Below are 26,921 nucleotides of genomic sequence, written 5' to 3'. Positions count from 1 at the left end.
GAGCAGGCCTAAGGCGTCGTGCACCTGATGTAATCAGAATGATCGTCATGTAATAATGTCAACAATAATCTGAACATTTCATTTACATAAGCAGCTTGTTCATTTTGTTCTGGTACTTTATCAAGCTTGAAAATATCATTCAAGCATTCGTCATTAGCCTAGGGCTCTAGTTTATACTAAGATATTAACTTTAATTAGTAGCAATTACACGGCGTTGCAGAATAAAAGGCATTGATCATAACTGTTTATCCCATGCGGGTCTCCAGGGACGTAGTTAGCCAAATGAAAGCTGCAAGGCTAGCAGACTCAGCCTGCTGTCATCATAACAACCCTGCAAGGGTTTCGCTTTTTTTCCTGATGTTCTAGCAAAATGACTTGCGCTGTTCAGTTCTTGGCTTTTTTTTGTTGTTGCAAGCACAGTACAGAGACAGATTGTTCTGCTCAAGTGCACTAAAGCTCCGTTCACAACGCCAGTGACAAGATCCCATTCATTTGTAATGGAGGGCTGGCGATTTCTGGTGACACAAGTGACAGTGACCATTGGCGAAAGAATGTAGGTGTGTCAAGCGACGCGAGTCATGTGACAAAAGTTCAGAAATTTTAACTTTTTGCAAATGATCAGAATTTTGCAAGCGATAACCAATATGAGTCATAATAAGACGACTATCATAATAAAATGATGCGTGAAAAACAAATTGTCTGCCGTCTTAGGCTACGTTCACACTGCGAGCATTAGTGATCAATTCCGGTTTATTGCTCCGATCCGCTGCTTGATTATTATTATTTTTATTTTTTTTGTATAGATGTTTTATATAATGTTCACATTGTTGTTTTAAATGTGGCCAATATCAGATTCCAGTGTGAATAGATCATGGTCCTGGACTGACCTGCATGCTCAAAAGAACGATAAAAGACATCACGCAGCAGCTGTCATACGGAAGTAAACACGGATGACATTAAAGTAATCGATTACTTGTTTATTTATAGTGTGATCTGCCGCCAAAGCCAGAAAATTTAGGTGCATGCAATATAAAAAATGAGGAGGAGGATGAGAAAAAAGAGAGCAGAGTTTAACATTTATGATACGAGCCCTTGTGTTTTGCTTGTACTGTATATAGAGCTGTCACTGTAATGCTTATAAGTTCTGACACATGACTGACTGCGTTTCACAACTGTCTTTATAACATTGGGTATGTTAAATCTTTGAAGTGACTTCCATGAGCACAGAATTGTGACGAATGTAGAGTGACGGATGTATATGACTGTTCAGACTGAAGTTGCATTGCAAAACATCAGACCTGTTTCGGATTTAGGAGCACAAATGGAAGTGGCCCAAATCGGAATTGAAAAGATCAGATGTGGTTTGTGCTGTACAGACATGACAAAAACAGATCTCAAATGTGAGCAAAATAATCAGATTTGGGCCACATTTCCCTGCAGTCTGAACGTAGCCTTAGTGAATTTGATTCACACATTGATAGTTTGTGTTGTTAATTATATGATGCAGTGAGCAGTTTAGCAGTGCTGCAGTTCATAATTACAGCTTCCCCTGCATTATGTTGATTATTAGAGACAAGAAAAGCGAGGTCCCGGACGAGCCCCCAATTGTAACATGCCTACCCGGTCTAGGGGTCAGGGAAGCAGTAACAAGGAAGTTTGTGACAATTACCATTAACAGATAACCAAGAGCTCTCCTCTCCTGTCCCAGAATTCCAAAAAAAAAAAAAAAGAAATCACACATATTTTTGAAAGACTCAGAAGTGACATTTTATTTGGTTGGTCCAAAAAAGGCCTCAAAAGGCTTCAGGAGGGGATCAGGCCAAAATAATAAAGAAAGTTCTGACTTTGAGGGGGAACACTTTCTAGCATTTCAAAATGAACAACAAAGTTCTTACCTTACTCCCTCTCTAGCTAAACACAAACAGAATGGCATCCACCTCCATTCTGCTTCTTAAATAAACTGAATAAACAAAAAAATAATAATTAGAAACCGTTTCAACTTAAAGCTCTTTTAAGAACGTCAATGAAATTAAGAAAATTGATTAGCAAAAATTAGCCAAGTCTGCTTAGGTTAACAATAAATTGTGCAACAACCAACAAGGAGATATAAAGTCAATCTTAGCACACATGCTAAGGCCTGGGGCAGGAGAAGACAGTCTTAGCAGCCTGGAGACAAAAAGACTTCTCCAAATGGAGTTTCCTCTCCAGCTTTATCCACAAGCTCTCCCGCCCAGCAGCCAATCAGTGGAAACCAGGAGATGATGGGAACTAGTGTCAGCTGGTCACCATTAAGCTTTACATTGAGGAGAAAGAGAGAGAACAAAAAAAAAAAAAACAATTACGCCCTAGGACGTAAGAATTAATGAGTTTAAAGGACAAGTTCGGTATTTTACACTTAAAGCCCTGTTTTCAGATGATATGCTCACTGATATGCTCACGCAAAAATCGCTGCAAAAGATGCTTTCCAACAGGTTTTATCGTAGTTTTTGTCCAACTCCATTGACTTGTATTGGATGTGCTGTGAGGTACGGTATTACTCCGCCGGAAGTGGGGTTGTTTGTATTCTTTCTGTAGGACTGTCTATTATTCAAGCTCTCAACGGAAGAATGTACGGGTGTGAGGCGTTTGGAAAAATAGGTCCACGGTTTTACAACGAATGGTAAAACACCTGTTGGAAAGCATCTTTTGCAGCGATTTTTGTGTGAGCATATCAGTGAACACCCCTGACCACTCGGTGAGTTTCACGTCTTTGTAAACGAAAGTTTAATGCGTTTTAGGAAGGATTGTTCCAGTGCACCTATGCAGCCATTGTGGGGGGGGGGGGGGGTGCTACCACAAAAAACGAAAATTCTCGGGCCAGCAGCATGTGTCCAAATTTCAATCTTAACCGTTCTATTTCATCAGAAACGATCTGAAAACAGGGCTTTAAGTGTAAAATACCGAACTTGTCCTTTAATTAGTTGATTGATCGATCGTTAATCTGGTTAATGATTTAATGCACAGCGTACTGTAGTTTAGATCACAAAGCTCTCCAACAGCAGAATGCTACTTATTCTTTTAAGTCTAATTCCTAGTCAAATTAGAATATCTTAGTTTTATATATCATATGTGATCGTATTTTCTAAAGATATGGCCAGACATGCAATCTACCAAGAACAGAGCGACAGCATTAGGAACGCCCAGAAGTGTCTTTACAATAGTACAGAGACGAGACGATGTCGCTCGCGGCGTGAACGGGGCATAGACCATTTCAGGCATCGTTCGGTTAGCGCTGTGTTATACTGTTCTTCTTGTGTTTTGTCTGGTGATAATCTCAATGTGTTCTAGCATGTCAAGTGATTTCCTGTCCATTTCATCGTGTTGCTAAGCATGTGCACGCTCAGCCTCCACGTGAAGTGACGTGAGTCCACAGAGAACTTCAGCCACTTTCATTGGGAAAGTGTTGCATGAAGTGTTTATCTGTGTTTAATGAAAGTGTTCAGTGTATCCCAAGAAATGCAGTGCATTCTGCAGTTCTCTGCAAATTGAAAAGGAAGTTATTACATACAGCATTTTGTTTTTGTGTTATTAGATAAATAACTGCTTTTTAAGTAAAAAAAAATCATTTTTATCTTGTTTTCTAGTAAATATCTCATATAAACAAAATGTATTTTCTTGAGAGGCAATATTATAGATGGTAAGAGTTGTTTAAACCACACTACATTTTGTTTGTGAAAAAAAACAACCCCCAAAAACATTTTTTTCCCATGGGGTAATAAAAACACACACACTTGATTAAAAGATTTATTCTCTTAAAATAAAAAGTGTCGTCTTATCTTGCACAGTTTTGCTTTTCAATTAAGTTTATCTTGTTTTAGGGATGTTTAAATGTTTTTGTTTTTATTTCAAATTCAAGGCTTTCACTTTTTTTTTTCTTTTTTTTTCATATGCTTTTTCATAAAGCAACAAGAATTTTTATATTTATTATTTTATGGACAATAAATATGATTGTGTAAGCTCATTTGAATTAACCAGAATAAATGACCATATATTTAACTGAATGAGTAATGCTAATAAAAGAGCAAAAGAATTGAACATTTAATCTGCTTCTTAATTTAATTGAATAAAGATTTTTGTAATATGCATTACTTACTGCTCTTTTTTATCCCATATGCTAAATCAGTAAACATGTCTTTATTGTGCAGTGCTTTTGTTGTCAATAACAGAGGATTCCTTCTAAAGGACTGCTTTGCCTCTTTGTGTTGTTTTGTCTGTTCTTTGCAGGCCTCTTGGACTCGGCCCGAACAGCACAAGGTAGAGATTCCATATCCATGACTCCATAAACTAAATTATGAAGATAGCCATCAACTCCATAAACCTCCTCTTTCCTATCCGATCAAATCTCTGAAATCTCATCAGATCCATCAACTGAATTATGATGTCGTCTTTGTTTCACCTGAGAGTGAAATGATGTAGTAGTAGTTTTCACTTTCTATTCAGTGCATGCTGTTTTTTCATTCTGTCTAATCAATTAAGTCATTATGACATTGTTTTATTACATTATGCCATCATAAGGCTGCATTCTCAAGGATTCATATTAAAAAAAAAAAAAAAAAAAACGTTATAATATCTGATCATGTTGTTCCTTTTTTCCCCTAGGTGTTATTGTGATTTGATGGATTTTTCCTTTAAGTATTTAATGTTGCACAAAATGCCTTTTGTTGTTGTTCACACCGAGACTTTTCCTTTCCCGCCCTGACAAAAATAGACATTTGAGCAAACCACCTCCATCCAAGCTTTGCAGAAGGCTGGCATGCATTATTAAAAAGACCTTTCTGCTGAAAACTATGGCTCTAAAACTTTAATGATATAGCGTTCTCACGTTGCAAATGAATAAATAGAGCTTTATCTTAGAAGATAAAGTCAGTTGAATGTGCTGATTGAAATGTATAGCTGTTTGCCATAGAGATTGAAAGATACAGGCCGCGATCTGACCCCAGTAACACATAGTAACCAGAGTCCAGTGATGAGAGCACGTCCCGTGGCACATGGGGTCACGGCCTGGCCATTTGACCGCAGCAGACAGGGAAAACTGTGGGAAAGAAGGCCGGAAGTGGGCAGGACGGGTCTCAGCACTCCCATTAGGGGGTTATTCAATTAGCCCAGTCAGCTCTGCTGGGTGGCTGTTGGATGTTTTTTGGATGAAAAGGCACAGCATTATGTAAGCGTGACTCAGTCCTGGGACAACACCGGCATAATTATTGTCTCTGACACGACGCTTCTGCCGAGTTCATTCATAGCAAAGTTTGTGTGAGGGGCAGCGCCTGACCAGAAATGTATAGAGAGAGGAGTTTTTTTTTTTTTTTTTTTTTTTCCAAGTGGAGCGGGGAATACTAATTTTGTGCTTGATGAAGTCTTCGAAACTTCAGTGCATTTCCTGTCCTCGTTACAGTCCTGTGTGTGTGTGTGTGTGTTTGAAAGAGAAAGTGAGTTCATTCTGAGATCTGTTCAGCCCAAGTATTCAGTTTAATGGACAGCAAATAGTTTTTTCTCTTTACTGCACAATATTTGAATAGCTGGAACAAATTACTTCTTCATTTTTCTTTTTTTCCCAATAATCACTATATATTATATATAAAAAATACTAACGTTTACAAGAAGTTTTGGGTCAGTAAGATTTATTTATTTATTGTTTGATTAATTGAAAGCAAATAATATTTTTTGTCCTACAATGATCAAAATACAAAAACAATTCTAAAAATTCTATTCTATTATTTCTATTATTAAGAAATGTTTCTTGTGCAGCAAATCAGCATATTAGAGTGATTTCTGAAGGATAATGTGACACTGAAGAGTAATGATGCTGAAAATTCAGCTTTGCCATCTCAGGAAAAAATTTAATTTTAAAATTAAAATACATTTTTTAAATCATAATAACATTTCACAATATTACCATTTTACTGTATTGTTTTTAAATAAATAATTGCATCCATGGTGAGAATAAGAGGCACGTACAGAGCCCAAACTTTTGAACAGTACTGTATATAATCTATACTTTTCCGTTTTCCAGTAAATATATTTAAACATTTTACATTTGTAAAATTGTAAATGTATGTATAAAGCAAAATTGTTTACAACATTTAGGTTAGTCTCCTCCAAGATTAGTCTCCTCCACAGGCTGTATCCATGTGTTTGACACCCCTGCTATATGCAAATTGTGCAGTCATTGAGGAAACGTTGGTTATAGATCCCACTTATCTTCATAAGATCCACAAGGTTAAGTGGAACAGCAAGCTAAAAGAAGATGCGAGCGTGGCTTGTTAAGATCTATGCTTGTCTTTAAAATGAGCACTGGGACGTGGTAAAATGGTCCAAGCCAGCTGAGATCATGTGACGTAGCTTTTGATGAAGTAACAGCGCTGAAGAAATGGCTTCCCCCTACCTTATGGTCTGCATTATTTATGTTCCTCCTCACATCTTCTCTCCAAAGACTCAGCACATAAAAGCCTCTTATTTATGTCTGCCGTTCACCAAACCTCCTTTTTTACCAGGTTTGCTTCTCTGTTATGTTTCAGGTCTTACATACTTAAAAATGAAGATTTTTAGACTCTGAGAATGTTTTTTTTTTTTTTTTTTTTTTAGAAATGGACTTGCAAACTATATAGTGCATTTAGGAAGATAATAGCAAACGTGTTTATTAATTTAAAGGAATAGTTAACCCATAATTAACATTCTGTCATCATTTATTCATCTGACTTTTTCCATTCTTGTGAAAACGAAATACTAGTTGCTTTTCTCTGTAAAATGACAGCATGATATGACCAAAAGCTCAAAAAATATAAAGTATAAAAGCACCATAAAAGTACCCAAAAATTGTTCATATGTGTCTTGTACATTTTGATTCTTCTGAAGCCATAAAACCACTTTTATGGTGCTTTTTTTGGAGTTTGACAGCCTGTGGTGCTGGAAATAAAGAAAGCCATGCTGGTTTAGAATGGCATGATGGTGAGTAACCGATGACAGAATATTCTTTTGAGGGAAAACTATTAGTTGGCTGAAGGAAGTATGAATTTTGCAGTGAATTTTCCCTTCTTGTCTCTGTGTTCAGAGTCCTGATGGTGAAGTGTTGGTCCGCAGTGACGCCCGCGTGTCTTCTCTCACCCTGAAGTACGCTCAGTACACAGACGCCGGGGAGTATCTCTGCACTGCCCGCAACGCCATCGGAGAGACGTCGCTGCCCGTGTATCTGGAAGTGCGCTGTGAGTCTATAGTATCTGTAGCCTCATTAGCTTCTATCACTCACACGTACTGTTGGATACCACACTGATTTGCCTCAGAGGCATATGTTTAATTCACAGCAGCACTGCTGCTCGGCTGCAGTCCAGAGAGCATAAGGCAACTCAGTAGAGAATGGTAGTTAATGTATCAAAACTACAGCCACCCCCCAACATCATCACCCCCTCCCCCGCTACAGGACACGCATGATTCGAAAACAGTGTTTTTTCAAGGTTTTGTGTGTCCACATTGAGTGTGAAAATTCTACATGACATCTAGGGATGTCAATTTTGAAGAATTTTCATTATTGTCATTAAAGTGATTGATCGAATAATCGTTTTATTGTTCATACCACAAAAAACGTGGAGAACTTTTAAATCATTAAAGGGATATTAGGGATGCACATGCATATTAAAATTCTTGCAGATGCCAATATGTTTTGATGTTATGGCCAATAACATGATAACTAATGGCTAATATTAATTTCAGTAATAATTATGGTTTTTAACTTTCAGTGAATATTACAAATCAAAAGAAATAAGCATATACAGTTGAATATCCAATATCGGCCAATATATATCCAATATGGAGTATGATACCGGTAAATAAATTATAAAAAATCTTTTAATATCGGCCGATAACCAATATTTTATCAATATATTGTCCCTAATAAATTATATAAACTAATATTGATGTTATTCCAATACATTATCAAACCTATTGATGGACATAAATGTCCTGTTGCTCATTAAGGCTGGTTAGTAAAAATAATGTTTAGGATTTACATGGAAGAGACGGATTTATTGTTTCTTTTTTTGTTGAGTCATGCCTGGTTAGCACAATGGCTTCAGAGCAGATAGCATATTTCATTTGATTAAAATCTAGGCTGTTAGTGTAAGAAGTTTGGTCAAATCAGTACATACAGTACTGTGCATATATTTGTAGTGAACCAAAAATAAAAATCCTAAGGTGTTTTTGTTTCTAAGGCGACCAAAAATGCACTAATTTACTTGTTTCTACGATTCATATATTGCTGTAACATCAAAAACGAAGCACTCTCCTTCCCTCAGTGTTATCAATTGCAATCAGTAGCAAGCAAAACATTACCTCCCAATTTCTCTCTCATTGTGCTCCCCCCACTGCGCCTGTTTGTATTTGTTTTCGAATTAGCAGCGACGTATGCTGTGAAATTACAAGCCTCCCTCTTCGCATGTTTTGTGCATTTGTACCAGCCGTGTATTGCTGTAATGGGACTAATGACATCTGAAGCTCTGATGAATGTGAGAACAGTATCTCAGCGGGCTGGCAGTTATTTCGCACACAGTCTGTGAGGGAACGCGGGCCCGACCACATACGTCACGGGAGCCTGCAGTCGGCCCCCAGCGTGCTATTCAGGGACAATACTTGGAGGAGGGGCCTTTTTAAAGCCAGTGAAGCATGATTGGCTTTTATGTACTGCCACGAACAGATGTGTTCAACATCACAAAGCGCTGTGTTTTCAGCACTCAGCTCTCAGCTCTATGTTTAAGCCATGGACATTTTGATCTTTTACCACCTTATCCTCAGAATTAAGGCTTCAAAGATAATGAGAACGCAGGCTTTGTTCTCCCTTAGCGGATGGAGACGGGCGGTAGGTAGATAATGGGCCAGTGCTACCAGCAGGTTTGTTTGTTTTTCAGTTGTATATGCTTTGCCTTTCATCACAGACTCCCCCAAAATCTTGGGACCAGTAGCTGTTTACACGTGGGAGGGCAACCCAGCCAACATCAGCTGTGAAGTGCTGGCTCACCCCAGCGATGTGTCTATTACGTGGCTGAGAGACGGCCTCCAGCTTCCTAACGCTAACACCTCCAATATCAAGATCTACAACAGGCCTTCCGCCAGCTACCTGGAGGTACGGCCCACACAGACGCCCTCCTAAGAACATAATCATTCCAAATACTGTACACATGAACCCAGAGGGGGAATCTAACAAAACTGGACAAAGAACATGTGCTGGTTATATATCACCCCTAAATCAAAAGAAAGAAATATTTTTATATTATATTATATTATATTATATTATATTATATTATATTATATTATATTATATTATATTATATTATATTATATTATATTATATTATATTATATTATATTATATTATATTATATTATATTTAGGGCTGTCAAACGATTAATTCCGATTAATCGCATCCAAAATAAAAGTTTGTGTTTACATAATATATGTGTGTGTAAGGAGTATAATTATTTTCTATATATAAATACACACACATGCATATATATTTAAGAAAAATGTGTTATTTATATATAAAATATTTATATATAATATAAATTATATATAATATAAATATATATACACAGTATATACATGCAAATATTTCTTAAATATATACATGCATGTGTGTGTATTTATATATAGAAAATAATTATACACCGTACACACACATATATTATGTAAAAACAAACTTTTATTTTGGATGCGATTAATCGTTTGACAGCCCTAATTATATTATATTATATTATTAATGAAGCCTTGGGACTTGTTTTTTTTTTTTCATTGTCACTATTCATCACATTCATCCTAGTGACTTAAATCTTTTGAATCTTTTTACGAAACAGATTTGTTTTGATTTATACACTGATTTGCCCAGTGACTTTTTTTTTTTGCAGGCTACATTATTACGCCAAATTTTGTGTGCTTAACCACAATAGTTATTATCAACCTATTGCTCTTTGATGTAAATAATATTAATTCTAATGGAACTGAATGACATTCTCAGGTTCATTTAAAATATTTCTTCAAATATAATGATTCATTCGTTATCTACTTTCTTAATGGTTTTAAAAACGAGCTTAATTTTCTGGGTTTGCAATGTTACACCTAGTTTATTTATTTTGGTTTTGGGGTGAAATGTGACCTGGACCTGTTTTCTGAGCTTTATCCAGGAAGGGGTAGGGTTGCTGTAGGGCACTACTGCAGCCTATGCGTCTTTATATTTTATTTTAGCACAGTGAGCACACTGTCAGGAGTAAATACACATCTAATGGAACGACAGTGGTAAAATGCACGTTTAAAAGATAAATGATGAGATGGAGACTAGAGGTTAATGCATTCATTTGATCTGTCCCAGGTCAGTCCAGAGTCTCAGAGCGACTTTGGCAACTACAACTGTACTGCCTCCAATGAGATTGGGACCGAATCCAGAGAGTTCATCATGATACCAGCTGGTCTGTTTCTCTGTATTGATCTCAAAATGTACACAAGATAATCATTTATGGTGGTAGAATATCACATTGACATTGAGTGTTTGGATGATTTTTGCTTTCCAGGTACTGTATTTTTGTAATTGCCTGCAATTTTCACCTTTGTTCGATAAAGTGCAATACAATAGCTCAAATTTTCCTTGTGTAAACTTTTGCTCGGCACAAAGCGGCACAATCAGCCGTATTATCAGGCATAAGCTGATAAAGTGATGTTTTCCCACTGCGTATTGTAAAGTGTCTCCCTTGTGGTGCAGATGTGCCCTCGGCGCCGGCCATCACTCAAGTGCAACCGTACTCCAGCACGGCTCAGGTGCTTTTCGAAGAGCCCGTGTCCACTGGAGGAGTTCCTGTGCTCAAGTACCGAGCCGAGTGGAGAGCCGTGGGTCGAGGAAAATGGGTGCAGCGAGTCTATGAGGTGAAAGACGGTAAGTCTGTCACATGAACTGAAGCAGTTAGCCATCTGTATTATATGTTTTTGTAGACTTTAATAGTGGATTTATATGGTGGAAAACAGCACTTTTAAAATAAGATGATTCATTCAGAAATTATGGTATTTACATTACATCACATTACATCACATTACATCACATTACATTAAAAGTGCAGTGTGTAATTTTTACTGCCATCTGGTGGTGAGGTTGTGAATTGCACCCAACAGAAGTTACGGTGGCCGACAAGAAAATATGTCGTCGTCTGAGACAGCAGAGAGTAGCCAGTTAAGCAATGAGGTTTCTTTACAAAGATACATTAAAAAATTAGGTTTACTTAATTATTCAGTAAAACGATATGTTATTGCGAATATTATTGTTACTTGTTCATCATTATGTCAGTGTTTTATTCGCTGACTTTAGCTAGCTTCTTTGCACAAAGAACAACATAGTGATGAAACGCTTTTGTCCATTTAGGGCCACTGTAGAAACATGTCCCGTGGTGTATGTAGATAGAAATGGCTCATTCTAAGGTAATAAAAACATAACGGTTCATTAAGTAAGGTCTTTATAAACCACTGAAAACATAGTTATGCATATGATATTGCATTTCTGTCAACAGATCCTCCTAAATATTACACAATGCACCTTTAACACACTACCGTTAAAAAATTTGGGGTCGGTAATATATTTTCTTTATGTTTTGAAAGAAATCTCTTTTAAAAATGCTCACTAAGGCTGTGTTTATTTGATAAAAAATAAATATTAATGCAGTAATATATTTTAAGAATGTAATTTGTTCCTGTAATGGCAAAGCTGAATTTTCAGCAACCATTACTCGAGTAAAATGATCATAAACTAAATTGTCTTTTTTGGGTGCCAGAACCTTGACATTATAACTGGATTGAAGGGAAAAATCTACTTGCTATAAAAGTGTACAGTATTTATGCAATTATTTCAAGAACCTGTTGACAGAATCTGTTATTTCTGTTGTAATGAATGAGGTTTGCATGTAATGGGGTTTATTCATGAAACACAGGCAGAAAATAAACAGTTGATAAAATAATGGTTGGTAACACTTTATTTTACAGTTGCTATGTTTCCATCCAAACTTATGGGCAAAATTGCATAAAACATTTGTGAATAAAGAAATGTTCTATCCTATGTGTTCAAGAGAACAAAATCGTCACTTCCTATGAAATTGGTGCAAAATATCTTTAATAGAAATGTAAATTGCTGTAATCGTGGAAGCCATTGTTGCTCTTTTTTGCATCTCAGAGCAAATAGATGAATAACAATAAACGCTGTCATGCTATCTTGCGTTGTTATGCCTGGTGTTTGGGAACGCAATCATGCGAGACGCTTCTGGGAGGTCATTTTTATCAAATCGTTTTGATGACAGACTGTGGCTCAGGCATTGCAGAATGATCAAACCAACATCCAATCACATCCACTGTTGAGGCAAAGTAAGTTTTGTGTTGCGTTGAAGGATTTATTTGGTAAATGAGTTTCCGTCATAGTTTACAGTATGGGCATGTCGTTTTGGATAAAAAAATATATATCCGCCTCAATTGAGTGCGTATGGGTTTTTTTTTTATCCACATTTTTAGAATTTATGCTCATTTTGTCATTTCCATTCAGAATTTTTTTATGCAATATCCCAAAATGCGCATATAAATAGGTGGATGGAAACCTAGCTACTGTCCTCTTTAGATGTCACATATACTTATAATAGTAGTAACAGTAAATTATGCATAATTACATTCAACCCTGAAACCAAACTCTAATCCGAACCTTTACCCCTATAGTAAGTACATTTCACTATTTCACAATTTCACTCAGTGATTTTGGTTATACTTTATTTGGTAACACTTTATTTTACAGTGTCCTTGTTACATATGTTACATGTACTTACCATAGTAATAAGAGTAAATTATGCATAATTACATGCAATTAATCCTAAACCAAAACCTTATCCTACCCTAACCCTATAGTAAGTACATGTTGTTAATTATTATTACTCAGTACTTTGAGTATATAATTACACTGTAACAATGACACCTTAAAATAAAGTGTAACCCTTTATTTTAAGGTGTTATTGTTACAGTGTAATTATATATTTAAGTACTGAGTAGGCTACATGTACTTACTTTAGGTTTAGGGTAGGATTAGGATTTGGTTGAGGGTTAGTTGCATGTAATTATGCATAATTTACTGTTATTACTATGGTAAGTACACATGTAACATATGTAACAAGGACACTGTAAAATAAAGTGTTACCGTGATTTTTTTTTTTTACAGTTAATTACACTGTAGCAAGGACACGTGGAAGGAAACCAAATGGTTTTACATTCAATTTGTTAGAAATGCATTCTGCTCATGTTTCATGAATGCTCCAGTAGTGATAACATGGACCATGTAATATATTAAAGGGATAGATCAACAAAAATGAAAATTGTGATCAAATGTCACCCTCGTGTCATTCCAAACCTGTGTGACTTTATTTATTCTGTGTAACATAGAAGGTGATATTTTGAGGAATGTAAATGTGGAAGTCAATGATCAAAAACTATTTGGTTACCAAAATTTTTCAAAATATATTTTTTTCCTCAAAATAAAGTAATTCATACAGGTTTGGAATGATGAGGGTGAGTAAATGAGGACAGACTTTTCATTCTTAAATGAAATATCCTTTTAAGTAATGTGTTTTTTGTTTAGTTTTTACCACCATGATATTGAATGTCAGCATCACTGCCCATAGCTTCAACTGTATTTCCGCCATGTTCTGTGGCAAGGTTTTGCGTTGCCCATTTAACTTGCATTCTGTTGTTTCTGAATTAATGAATGGGTTTTTGATTTAATCTGCTTCTCGCTGCTTCCCAGCAGGACTGAATTCAGTCACAGTCACCGGCCTTAAACCCGAAAACGATTACGAAGTCAAGATGTCTGCCATCAACGGCAAGGGCGAAGGCGACAGCAGCCCGTCATTGGTCTTCAAAACCGAGCAAGTCCGTGAGTATCACGCTTCTCTCTCTCTCTCTCAGGAGCACAACAGCAGTGCAGCGTGGTGTGACGGCCCACAAACCTTATCAACCAGCTAGTGTGATGTCTTTGGCTGGCGCAGTTGCTAAAAGATTCAGTTTGTGCTGATGGTGCTAAAGAGTAGGCCCTAATGATTTAAGTAGTTTGAATATTAACATTTCAGTCCCTTGAACAATTCTCTCATTTTACTGAATTACAAATCCAGCGAAGCACAGCATGAAACATCTTTTTGAGCAATGCCTTCTTTTGTGCCTGCCTCCCCTACAGGACAGTGTTGTGTAGAGCTCTTGATATGGTTGACTGGCTCACCTTTACTCTGTTCTCAGCTGAACTGAACACTGTCACTCCTTCAGAGTAATTGTTAGCCTCTCTGTGGCGTCTCTCTGAGTTCTGAAGGACAACCTTTTCTAGGCGATACCTGGGTGGTTTAATATATCTGCATCTTTTTGACAGCCAATAAACTGTTCCCACTTTTCTATCCATTGTTTTGCACCTTATGCAGGTTATTATTCATCAAGAGAAACCAGGTGGTTATTTTAATAATTTATTGGTCGAAGCTTATGGATGTACTATTAATGGAAGCTAAGAACTTCTTCAGCACATTTCTATTATTTTTGACAAGATTATTTAAAAAAATAAAATAAATGGACATATTAAAAATAGCCAATTATGACCTCCGGTGGATAGAAATAAAGATCACAGAGGACTAAAAATAATGTAAGATTTGTAATTCAGCGCATTGAGAACATTGGTTAATGGTCGTGATGCATTTGCAAATCACTGCATATAAATAATATATGCTTGGCAGTTTTACTGCTGCTAAGCATATTCATGCTGTATATATACTCGTACATATATATATACTGGTCACACCTTACATAAATGATTTCTTACATCAATAATGGATTCATCTGTAATCTGACTGGTAAGAACAGAACATCATCTTCTCACTCAGGACATAGAATTCTGCTAACATTCCACAAAACATCAATAAAAATCATAACAACGCACACTACATTTGTTATGATTGATCTTTATTGATGTTTTGTGGAATGTTGGCAGAATTTTATGTCCTGAGTGAGAATATTTCTGTGATTTGTGTTGATATTCTCATCACATTCACACACCACACACATCTACGCTCTTACTCCTCCTGGTGGTTGTTTGTGTGATTAGCGGGATGTTTTGGACTTCCAGAGATGCCGGACCACATAATGCACTCAACACATTGTACACTGGGATTTATTTCCTGTCAGTACATGAAACAAAACCCATTTAGTGTGAGAGAGTAATGACTCTAATTCAGGTAATGTATGAGTGATGAGAAAGTATTTCTGTCAGATCTTGTTACCGGCTTTTACCCTTTGACATTTTCAGACTTTTCTTTTTTTCATCCTGTCATTATATGTGATTTTCTCCTATTTTGTTTCCCATTTGTGTGTTGTTGTTTTTTTCACACGGAATCCTTTAGGTTATTCTTACACAAGTAAGTGTTTACCCTGTGATCCTTATGATCATCATATTCATTTTATAATTTTTTATATTTTTTTACATTTTATTATTTGTTAATAGAATTTCTAGTAGTTGTAGGATTTAAAGACCCCATGAAATCAAAATGAGAGTTGAGTGGCTTGTTTAGGATGAGAGCATATGTATGTTATTGTAAAAGTTGAGCAAATTAACATATATACATTTTTGTCCAGTCAAATGCTCTTTAGAATGAGATTGTCCCTCCCAAGTATCAAACCTACATGACTGTGTTGTAAGCGAAAGGTATTAAAGAAAACTCGTCATATGTTCTCATGGGGTCTTTAAGTTAATATGCTAGTTGTTTCCTCAGATACAGTTATCAAACTAAATAAAAGTGAACATTTTCTTTTTTCATATGCTCCCTAGATGGGATTTTTCATTTTCATACTGAGGACACAGGTTTGTTATGCAGCTGAATGATGCTCTTCATTATTATTGTATTATATTAAACCAGAAACCATAAAGATCCTTCTGTATGTAATATAAAGAGTTATATTACATCATTATGTGGTTTTGTGGCTGCAAATATGCCTCCACATGTCTTTATCTTTAGGCAACACACAGTAAATCAAATTATTAGTACACGTGAAGTATTTGAAGTTGATCAACTTTGAATATTTCTTAATATGTTGTTATGTGCTTAATGTATCACCTGCTTTGTCCAAAAACTAATGCACGATCCCCCAGTATTGTATGAATACTTAAGTGTTTCCTCTGTTTTTCATTGAGAAATATGATTTGACAACTTTTTAGTAGTGTTTTCTAAAGCAAGCATCACTATCACAGTTGCACATATAGAATTTGAACAAGTTTTTGCTGAGCACATGAATAATACCTCAAATCATGTGGCAAAAAGAGTGTTATTACTTTAATAAGCAATACGGTTTTTTTTCGCATGGTGGTGCATATGTCCCATAAGGACTTATCCTTAAAAGGATAGTTCACCCAAAGATGTCAATTCTGTCATTAATTACTCACCCTCATGTCGTTCCAAACCGTAAGACTTTTGTTCATCTTTGGAACACAAATGAAGATCTTTTTGATGAAATCTGAGAGCTTTCTGTCCCTCCATTGACAGCTACGCAACTACCACTTTGACGCTTCAAAAAGTTCATAAAGAGATTGTAAAACTAATCCTTATGAATTGAGTGGTTTAGTCTGAATTTTCTAAGGAGACTCGATCACTTTATATGATGAACATATAGACTTTTTATTCACATTTAAAAATTGATCAGAGCACACGTCAGTTGTGGTAAATGGAAGCTCATGCATGTTCGCTTGACGTGCAAGAACCAGTGAGGTTCATATTCGTGTTTTGTAGCACGTTTGAGCTTCCGCAAGAACCAGTGAGGTTTGTTCTCGCGTGTCAAGCAGGTTCGGTTGAGCTTCTGTCAATGTTTATATGTGAATAAAAGCCTAAATTACATTTTTTCAACAAATAAAGTGAGTTTTCTCCAGAATATCTGGACTAAATCACTCAATTCAAATGGATTAGTTTTACAATCTCTATGAACTTTTTTTAGCTGTCAATGGAGGGACAGAAATGACTCAGATTTTATATTAAAAAAAAAATCTTCAGTTGTGTTTCGAAGATGAACGAAGATCTTACGGGTTTGGAACAACGTGAAGGTGAGTAAATTTTCATTTTTGGCTGAACTAACCTTTTAAGAAAGGGAACCAAGCCATATCTAAAGAAAAGAATGTAATTTTGAAGTGGGCCCTTTTTGAGTTGAGAAACCATCTAGAAGGGCCACTTAGCAACCACCAAGAACATGGCAACATGCTGACAACCAATAGGAACAATATAACAGCCACATAGCAGAACACCCTTATGTTGCATGTTTTGTAAAAGCAAGTACCACTCACATTATCTTTAGAATATGTAAATGTATACTAGTTTTAGCTTTTCAGTTGTTTAAACGCAGACCATATGCTCAATCTCTCAGAGGAAATCCTGCTCAGTGTGTTTCTGCTTCTGTGCTCAATGTTGTGATCTTTGTGATTTAAAACCATTTTAAGTTGCTTGGTTTTATGTTTCTCTGCAGTTTGTTCTAACCCTTGACTTTTTTTTTTTACATAGTTACATTTGTGTCTGTATTTTTGTATCTTTCATGCAACCTCTTCCAATTTCCTTTCAACCAATCATGTGCGTGCATATGATGTGACTGTGTCATGTGGCTTGCATGGTGCTGGTGATGTCATCCACACTGATGAGCAGAAGGTAAACACTCTGGCCTAGCTTCATCCTCTCATGTACAGGATTATCCCTCACTCACATCAGGATCACTGCATTCATCCCTAACCAGCCATTATAACTCACTCCTGTCACATTTCTAGAATTAAATCCCCTCAGACAGGTCATGAAAATTCATCCATTCCCAATTTTTAACGGAGACTGTTACCCTTGAGCAACCACTGCGCTCTGACTGCACAAATTATCTTCCGTGGTGAATATGGAGTTAAAAAAAAAAAAAAATTAAAAAAAGTTGATGCCGTGTCCTGCCAACCATGGAAATGACATCAAAAGCTCTGGAGCTGAAAAACATTTCCCCCGGGTGATCGCTGGGTACGACAATCTCAGTCTTTTATGTTCAGTCTAAACATTTTGACAAGCAGCGAGTTTACACACTCTCTAGACTGACATCCTTTCATCTTTGGATATGCTGCTACCACTGTACAATTATATCCAAATTAGGAAATCCCTAAAAATGCTGCAGCAGTGGTTGAGTTCAATGGTTTATTTATTCTCCAGTTTCAAGCATGTTTCAGTAACTTTCGCAGTACCACATTTCCTTTCAACATACCTTTGAACCTTTTACAGGGCTCCTCCCCTCCTCTCCAAACTATGTCCTTTGATGTTCTGGATGTTTTTACCTGCATGTAAATTTCACGATGACTCTGATACAGAAAACTCTTGCGACTTTCTTTTCATTGCACAGTTGCTTATTTAGCATACACACCTTGATTATTTATATAGGTTTTACGATGTTTCAATGATTGGAGTATGTTGGGCTGCATTTTGCTTGTCTTTTTATGAGTAAAAGAGGCAAATTTATTTAACAGTTACACCACTTTGCATTTTATTCACGAACCATGTGCAATCCAGTTTAACCAGGTGATGCACTGAAGTAGTGCCATGCATAATTAAATGAATCTAGTGAAAAATAAATATACTAAAATGTATTTGAAAAACATTTATTTTATGCTAAGTATACTACAAATACTTTTAAATACTGTATTTATGTACTTAAAATAAATACCCTGCAATTGTACTTTAAGTATATCTGTTTAGTATACCAAAAGTCTGCTAAATTGGAACAACTAATTTTATACTACATGCACTTTAGTTATCCAGAAGTAGTTATGAGGTCCAACTAAAGATACACTTAATTATATTTGATTGTGCTAAAGTGTAACTATTTTGCAAGTATACTTTTGGTACACTTTATGCATTTAAAGACTGATATTATACTGTACAGAGATCATACTATCCTTACTAATAGTGATATTAAAACACATTGTTTTTATATCCTTGTGCATTGCAAAAATGTGCATTGTCCATAAAGAAGTACTCCAAATAAAGATTAATTGTAATATTTATATCAGTAAGTCTCAAGCAATATGTCAGTAAAATATTTGAATGGATTTTTAGTAATCTTAGTATGAAATAAATGTATTTTAATTACATTTTGGTATAGGTTCACTAGGGATAGTTCACCTATAAATGAATATTCTGTCATTAATTATGTCACGTAATTCTGTCACCATCATAAGACTTATATTCTTTAAGACATGGTTGCAATGATGATTGGATTTAATTTAGGCTTTTATTCACATATAAACTAGGGCTGTCAAACGATTAATCGCGATTAATCGCATCCAAAATAAAAGTTTGTTTTTACATAATATATGTGTGTGTACGGTGTATAATTATTTTCTATATATAAATACACACACATGCATGTATATATTTAAGAAATATTTGCATGTATATACTGTGTATATATATTTATATTATATATAATTTATATTATATATAAATATTTTATATATAAATAACACATTTTTCTTAAATATATATGCATGTGTGTGTATTTATATATAGAAAATAATTATACTCCATACACACACATATATTATGTAAACACAAACTTTTATTTTGGATGCGATTAATCGCGATTAATCATTTGACAGCCCTAATATAAACATTAACACGCATACATAAGAGCACACCAACCAACCATCTTTGAATTGCAGTTCCTGTCATTCCAATTCAACTTCCTGTGAGTGTGGCCAATTCAAATGCCAACATTTTTCAAATGTGAATTTTGCCCAATTCTGCAACCTAGCACTCTGCAAACTGGGTCATTTTAGGGCGTGTTTGCTCATTACCCAATTTACATAATGCCTTTCCCAAATCAGGTGCTAAAACAACACAGGCAGCATGTGCAAATAAACGGCTCAATTAATTCTTGGTGAATTCCCCCAAGAATATCATTAAAAGTGGATTTGCAAACGTGTAAAACTTTTATTTTTAGTCTCATTTAATTTGCTGCTGTTTGCTCCCTTGTGTATATGATTATTTCATTAACTGTATCCTGTAGGGACAGATAGCTAAGGAGGATGGAATTAATCATGCAATGCTGCGCTTTCATTATTAAAGAGATGAGTGTTTATTGATGACCCTTTAAACTGTCAGTCGAGTAGAATATCTGCTTGTTAACTGAGCTGATAGTTTGGGATTGTGACTTCTCACACCAGTTTAGTGGTGCTTCTACCATTTGATGTGCACTTTTATAACCTCGTAACACATTAAGATTAATTACTGCATTTTTATTGCATCTCGTTTAGTTTTTGCGGTTATGGTGCTTGGTAGCAGATCCAAAGACAATTAGATGTGTAGTATACCTCTCTGAAAATATGTATCCTCCTCCATTGGAGAGGTAAAGCAACTGATTGATGACAGCATAGACAAAATTAAGTGCTGATCGTTAAAATCAGGGTGACCGGTGACTGAGTAGGCCGAACAAAATGAAAGAAAAAAGACCTGAAAAGAAAGGTTGTGTGAATGAAAGTGTCTTCCTCGTACAGGCTAATAGCTAATTACTCCCTTAATGAGAGTAAAATGCCTTCATTTTTCAATCCACCATGAACACACGTAGCTTCTGCCTGCAGTGTTGTTACGTGTCACTCTGCGGCGTCAAACTAATGTAGTGAATCAAACGAGCATTCGCTGGTCATTAAAATGAAATGGATCATGATGGCCCGTGAAGGAGAGGCCTCAGTGAACAGCACCATTGAAATATTCCCAATTCACAGTGCACTCATACTGTACACATGAATGCTCTATAGGGATGTTCACAGTTCACCGTGACCTCCAAATATCAGCCTACTCATCTAAGGAGGCCCAGCCAAGCACCATGTGTCATATTATTCTATTACTTGCCTAAATGGAATCATTGGTGTGTAGGATGCTAAGATTTATGAGAGTTAGAAAATTGCCACCTTTTAATACCTGTAATTAGTGGTCGACTGGCTTTTCATTGTCCAGAATTGATGTCTACAGACCTGGGTGGCCAATAGCTGGTATAATGCTGATGTATGCATGATACAGTTTAAAGCTGCGGCATGTCAATTGTTCGATGTTGGCCTCATATGTCAACTTCTGACTCAAACGTCAATGGCATGAGTTTGCAGTTGCACTGCAACCATTTTGACGATTAATCTGTTGATAGTTTAATTAATTAGAAAATAGCAATCAGCAATTATTGATAATATTATTGCATTATTAATGTTATTATGAGTTGAATTGTGGATCGACTATCTGAGTTTTTGAACTATAACATATGGAGGACTCTTTAAGATACCTAATTATTTATTTTTGGTGTTGTTACTGGCAGGGAAATTACACATTGCTGCTTCATTAACAGCAAAAGAGATGTACACAGAAATGATTAAAATGAAACGGCTGAAATGAAACTATAGGAAGATGTTAAATAATTTTTTTAAACAATTGTCAAGACAGATTGAATTCATTTTGAACACTGCTTTTGACATTTAACAACGTGATTGACATTGTTATTGGTCAGTGCTGGTAATCTCAAAATAGCCAAATATCGCACATGTATCAGCCTGTCACTACACATAATACCAAGGATTAATGCTGATTTTGCTTTCTTGTTTAGAACTTTCCTCCTTTTCCACATCTTCTTATTAAAGGAATAGTTCATGCAAAACTGAAAATTCTGTCTTATGTCGTTTAGTCATCCTCATGTCGTTCCAAACCCATTAGACTTTCACTAATATAGTGTATTGAAACCTGAAAGATTTCTGTCCCTCCATTTAAAGTCCATTCCACCAAAACTTTGATGCTTTAATAAGTTCATAAAGACATTGTAAAATCAATCCATATATTCCAAGTGTTCTGAAAGACCCAATCCCTTTATATTACGAACAGATTTAGGATTTTATTCACGTATAAACATTGATCAACGCTCATACATAGAGCACGTCAAATATGGTAAACAGAAGCTTGCTTGATAGTTGATACACAGATGATTTGGGGGGTGATTTTGGTCTTGAATAGTTTGGTCTCATTGGTTAGAACGACATGAGGATGAGTAAATTAAGTATTTTAATTTTTAGGTGAAATATCCCTTTAAGTTATGGCGCTTTTTTCTCACGTCATTGTAACTGGTTTGTTGTTGTAGGAGAACCCAGTCCTCCTATACTCGAGGGAACTCTGCACTCCAAAGGCAATGCTCTCAAAGTAAAATGGATCAAACAAGACGATGGAGGGTCGCCAATCACCCATTACTTGGTCAGATACAAAGCTGTGAGTGTTCAAAATAAATAAATAGCTTATATTTAATATTTTCCTTCTTTTTGTTTTTGCAACTTTGTGATCGTTTCATGGCTGCTTTTTGGTACACAGAGGGAAGACCCCGACTGGAAGCCTGAGATCCGTCTTCCCAACGTGAGCGAGTACATAATGCTGACCGGTCTGGAATGGGACACTGAGTATGACGTGTTTGTGGTGGCAGAGAACCAGCAGGGCAAGTCCAAGCCAGGCACCCTGACCTTCAAAACCTCACCTGAGCCTGCAGCTACCACAGGTAACCACCATCCCTCCCTCAGTCTCTCCTTCCATCCCTCCTTCTCTGTGTTCACCCTCGCTGCCAATATCAAGCACACTGATTTTAACAGATGACTCAGAGCTGTAATGACACCAAACATGCGAATGCAGTCTGTGCCTTCACTTACACTGCATGATAAACAGTGAGTCATGCTACACGGCAGATCACGAAGCACACGGACAAAACATTTGGCTTGTTCTTATGGGATTCTTGATGCCATGTTTGTATAACATAAGATAGTGTGAGATGCTGATAGCATTCCTCGAGCTGGCCATTTGAGCTGTTTTAGGTTTAGCCATATGCATAAAGTGGGGAGACAGAGGGGCAATTTTGATCACAAACAAGTGTGTTGACACTTATTCAGTAAACGCTCACTAGAGAATTCTGTTTCTGCCTGACAAAAAGTGTAATTTGTTTTACTTTGTGAATTTTGCTGTTATATTTATTATTTTTAAAAGTACATAATACTTGATAACATTTTATGTCAGTGTTCCACATTAAACATTCTACTAACTATAAGTAACTGTTAAGAGTTACATGTCAACTTATTCTACTTACCCAAACCCATATATATATATATGAATGATAGATGGATGGATGGATTTGTAATAGTATTATTAGTGCTGTCAAATCAATTAATCATGATTAAATGCATCTAACAAAAGTTTGTGTTTATATAATATGTGTTTGTAGTGTGTGTGTGTAACAAACATATATATATATATATATATATATATATATATAATAAATATATATATATAATAAATATATATATATATATATATATATATATATATATATATATATATATATATATATATATATATATATATATATATATATATATATATACATACATACACACACACACACACACACAAACAAACATATGTATATGTATACACACAAACAAACTTTGACAGCACTGTGACATAGTATTATGTATACATACTGTGTATGACTGTGTATGTATGTATATATGTGTGTGTGTATATGTGTGTGTGTAGATAGATTAGATTATTATATATAGTGTATGATAAATATTTGATCGATTATTGTATATACATTTTAACTTATTTTTTATTATTATTAAATAATGGACATTCAAAAAATCACAAAGAAAAACAATCACTTTTTTTTTCTAATATGGGCCAGTAACGGATATTGTACCTGTATGTTCCCTCTTTAATCTAATTATTTAGCATTTTGAATGTTTAAATAAATCAGCATTGATTATTGAAAAATAAAAACGTTTCATCTTAAATTTAAGCTTTTATGGTCACTTTGCAAAACGAGTTTTGTTTCACTAACCAAGTTACCGAATCAACAGACCCCTTGCATTCACATGCAGGTACACTCTGAGTCTCTGTCTGTTTAATGTTATTGCCTTGGCCTCCATCCACCTGTGACCAGGCTAACCCTCAGCATTAGCAGCAGGGCAGTAGCTCCTGATGGAGAATCACTTCCTGTTTACGAACCCTGCGTAGTGTGCGGCAGCAGTTTAGACGAGAGGGTTGCGCTCTGGTCAAGCGTGCCAGGGCCACAGCTGGGCTTCACTGCTTCACTTGTAATGTAACAAGCATCTGGTGCTTCTTAATGCAGAGAGACTTTGTCTGTCCCTCGTTGTCTCTCTCCCTCATTAACACTCTGAGACGGCCCTCTGGACGTAGGAGGGCTGAATCGCGGCTCTCTTTGGCATACTAGGCTGTGAATGGCCCACATCCAAAGGCTGTTTGTCTTACTCACACCTCCGAGTACAGAAGCGCACTCCTTGCTGCATACTAATGAGACCACATCACCTCCTGACTAGAACTTTACTAAAGTTGCTGGCACTAACATGTCTCAAGTGTTTTTATTTTTTACTGTGATTACTCCCGTTAAAGCCGAGAACAGCTTGGATGTTGGCGTAATAGAAGTCTTGCAGTATTGCAGTGATTTAATGTAGTGGTGGTTAGCCACTACAATTCATATATATATATATATTTTTTTTTTTTTTTTTTTTTTTTTTTTTGAGGAACATTTAAGCACATACTTGCTTGAAATAACAATTTGAGCAACTTGTGTGCAAGTTTTCTGTTTATTTAATCATATTTGGCATTTCATAACTTCTTAACTGAATATTTTATGAGAACTCATGCATTATTCTGCTGTTTGTTAATGAACTGTGTACATCTTGGAGCTACAATGCTAGTATAGGCATATTTCACAACTGCTCCAAATTACAATGGAGATTTGTTTAATGTGGGCCCACTTTGCACATCTTTCACGACGAATCTGTTCCCTGCTTATGAAAAACTTGTGGGAAATAATTGATTGCAATACAGACTTTTTGTTCCTGTCTGCCATACGAATAGTTTTTGCGTGACGTTTTTGGGCACAGTGGGTCTTTTTCAGCCCAGACATCATCAAATAGCATCATTTTACTTAAGGAACCGTTATTAATGAATATATAATGTGTAATTGTTCAACAAGTCTTTACACTCTGCAGCTAAATTCGGTTGTCGTCACCTTTTAGTGCTTAATCCTGTTCTGTACAGTTCAGTACTTTACGGGAGTGACAGCCACATTCTACAACCGAATAAACAGCATTTTCAAGAAAAATGTACGCGGCGTGTACGGAACCGAACTGAACAACTAGTTGTTAATGATGCACAACGAGACACAGTACTGACATATTCATTAACTGCTTACTGAGTCAGTAGCGCGCTGTTTGTTTAATGCAGCGCCTCGCAATCTTCAAGGACTTTTTTCAGACCATTTTTGAGGTTAAAATGTTGTACAGTGAGGTAAATGTATTCTCTAATTAGCTTAAAATATAATGAATAGCTTGCTTCTAACTGTGTGGGCTGTGTGGCAGGAACCGCATTATAAAGTGAAGTGCTAATTCTGTGTGTTTTGCATAATCTTCAGTAACATCTTCCTGTTATTATCCTCGTTACGGTTTAATAAACAACTCCTACTGTCCCATCATAACCATTTGCTGGGCTATTGCATGGTTTTTTTTGTTAACTGGGTCATTCCTCAGGACATGGTGCCATTTATGCAAGAACATTTCAGGAACGTTTTGTATTTATTTCTTATTTAATTTCTTTTTTAATGCTATTTTATTTTAATGTGTTTTGTATTGATCGTAATTTCCTTTCAGTTACTTCTGAATTACTTTTGAGAATCATATTTCCCCACCTCAGGTCCAAAGTACTAAGGCTGTTACTGCCATAGACAGTGAATCCAAGGTTGCCATAAATGCAAGGTTATGGAGGATCTGTTTTTTGGGTAGTTTTAAATGCGATTTATCAATAACCTAGAGGGCAGAGCTTTTTCAGTTGCAAAAACAGTGAAGAAATCATGAAACAGAAGGCCATAGAAGTCATAAAATAAATTGTTAGAGACAGAATAATAATGTACCACCATAGATAGTAGAGATTAAAATATATTCTAAATGTTTTGGGGTTATAATCACTGAAAATAAATTAGCTTAATTATTTTTGTTAAATGAAAAAAAAGTCATACAGGTTTTCAGTGGCATTAATTGATGATAGTATCTTTTTTATTTTTTTATTTTTTTTTTTTTTTTTTTTATTTAGAGTGCCCTTATTATGCTTTTTTGGATATTATCTTTCATGCAGTGTGTTATATAACCATTTGTTAATGTAAAAGGACTGCAAAGTTTCAGAGATCAAAATGCACTATAAATGTTCTTATTGTCCCCCAAAAGATAGAAGCGAGCCTGAAATGAGTCGTCAGTTATATATAAGCTTAATGGCAGCCTATGGTCTTCATTAGATACGTTTCCATCCAAAGTTGCAAATTTAACTTATGCACACAATTGGAATATCGCATAAAACATTTGCGAATAAAGAGAGTCGAAGAGAACAAAATTGTTCGCTGTTTTCTGCTCTGCGAAAGCAAATCCACTTTGCATGCACTTTCGAAGGATGAGGACTTGGGACCGTATTTAAAACCGACACCATCTTAAAGGGATAGTTCACTTTGAAATTAAATTTTGGTATGTTTTAGCTTACCTGAAGGGCATCCAAGATGTAGGTGTCTTTTTTTCCGCAGTAGTTTCAATTTTGATATTTTTAGGTCAAACCGTTCTTGTCTGACAGTCATATAATGCAGGTCTGTGGTCACTGTCTCAAAGAGCATGCACAGAGTCCAAATTAAAACAATTCCCCATCGTCCAAATTAAACAATTCCCCATCGTAAGTACACATTGATGGCCTAAGACACGAAACGAGCGGTTTGTGTGAGAAAACGAACAGT

The 26,921-nt window shown here is 35.9% G+C and overlaps 1 protein-coding gene across 11 annotated transcripts in view; it reads left to right on the top strand.

Moving 5' to 3' along the window:
* The window catches only part of ncam1b (neural cell adhesion molecule 1b), a 100,612-nt gene that overhangs the window by 61,075 nt on the left and 12,616 nt on the right, over window positions 1-26,921 (top strand). For 4 of the 11 annotated variants that reach the window (XM_079885255.1, XM_079885258.1, XM_079885256.1 and 1 more), the window contains 8 exons: window positions 4,264-4,293; window positions 7,088-7,238; window positions 8,961-9,148; window positions 10,387-10,483; window positions 10,774-10,944; window positions 13,834-13,959; window positions 22,230-22,354; window positions 22,454-22,634. In XM_079885255.1, coding sequence (XP_079741381.1) covers window positions 4,264-4,293; window positions 7,088-7,238; window positions 8,961-9,148; window positions 10,387-10,483; window positions 10,774-10,944; window positions 13,834-13,959; window positions 22,230-22,354; window positions 22,454-22,634 — 1,069 coding nt within the window. Of the gene's footprint in view, window positions 1-4,263; window positions 4,294-7,087; window positions 7,239-8,960; window positions 9,149-10,386; window positions 10,484-10,773; window positions 10,945-13,830; window positions 13,960-15,460; window positions 15,476-15,885; window positions 15,919-22,229; window positions 22,355-22,453; window positions 22,635-26,921 lie in introns of all 11 variants that reach the window. The other 7 variants (XM_079885259.1, XM_079885264.1, XM_079885257.1 and 4 more) reach the window with 4 other exon arrangements.

The sequence above is a fragment of the Squalius cephalus genome, assembly GCF_949319135.1.
Source record: "Squalius cephalus genome assembly, chromosome: 11".
NCBI classification, from domain to species: domain Eukaryota; kingdom Metazoa; phylum Chordata; class Actinopteri; order Cypriniformes; family Leuciscidae; genus Squalius; species Squalius cephalus.
This window is presented reverse-complemented; position numbering and strand designations above follow the sequence as displayed.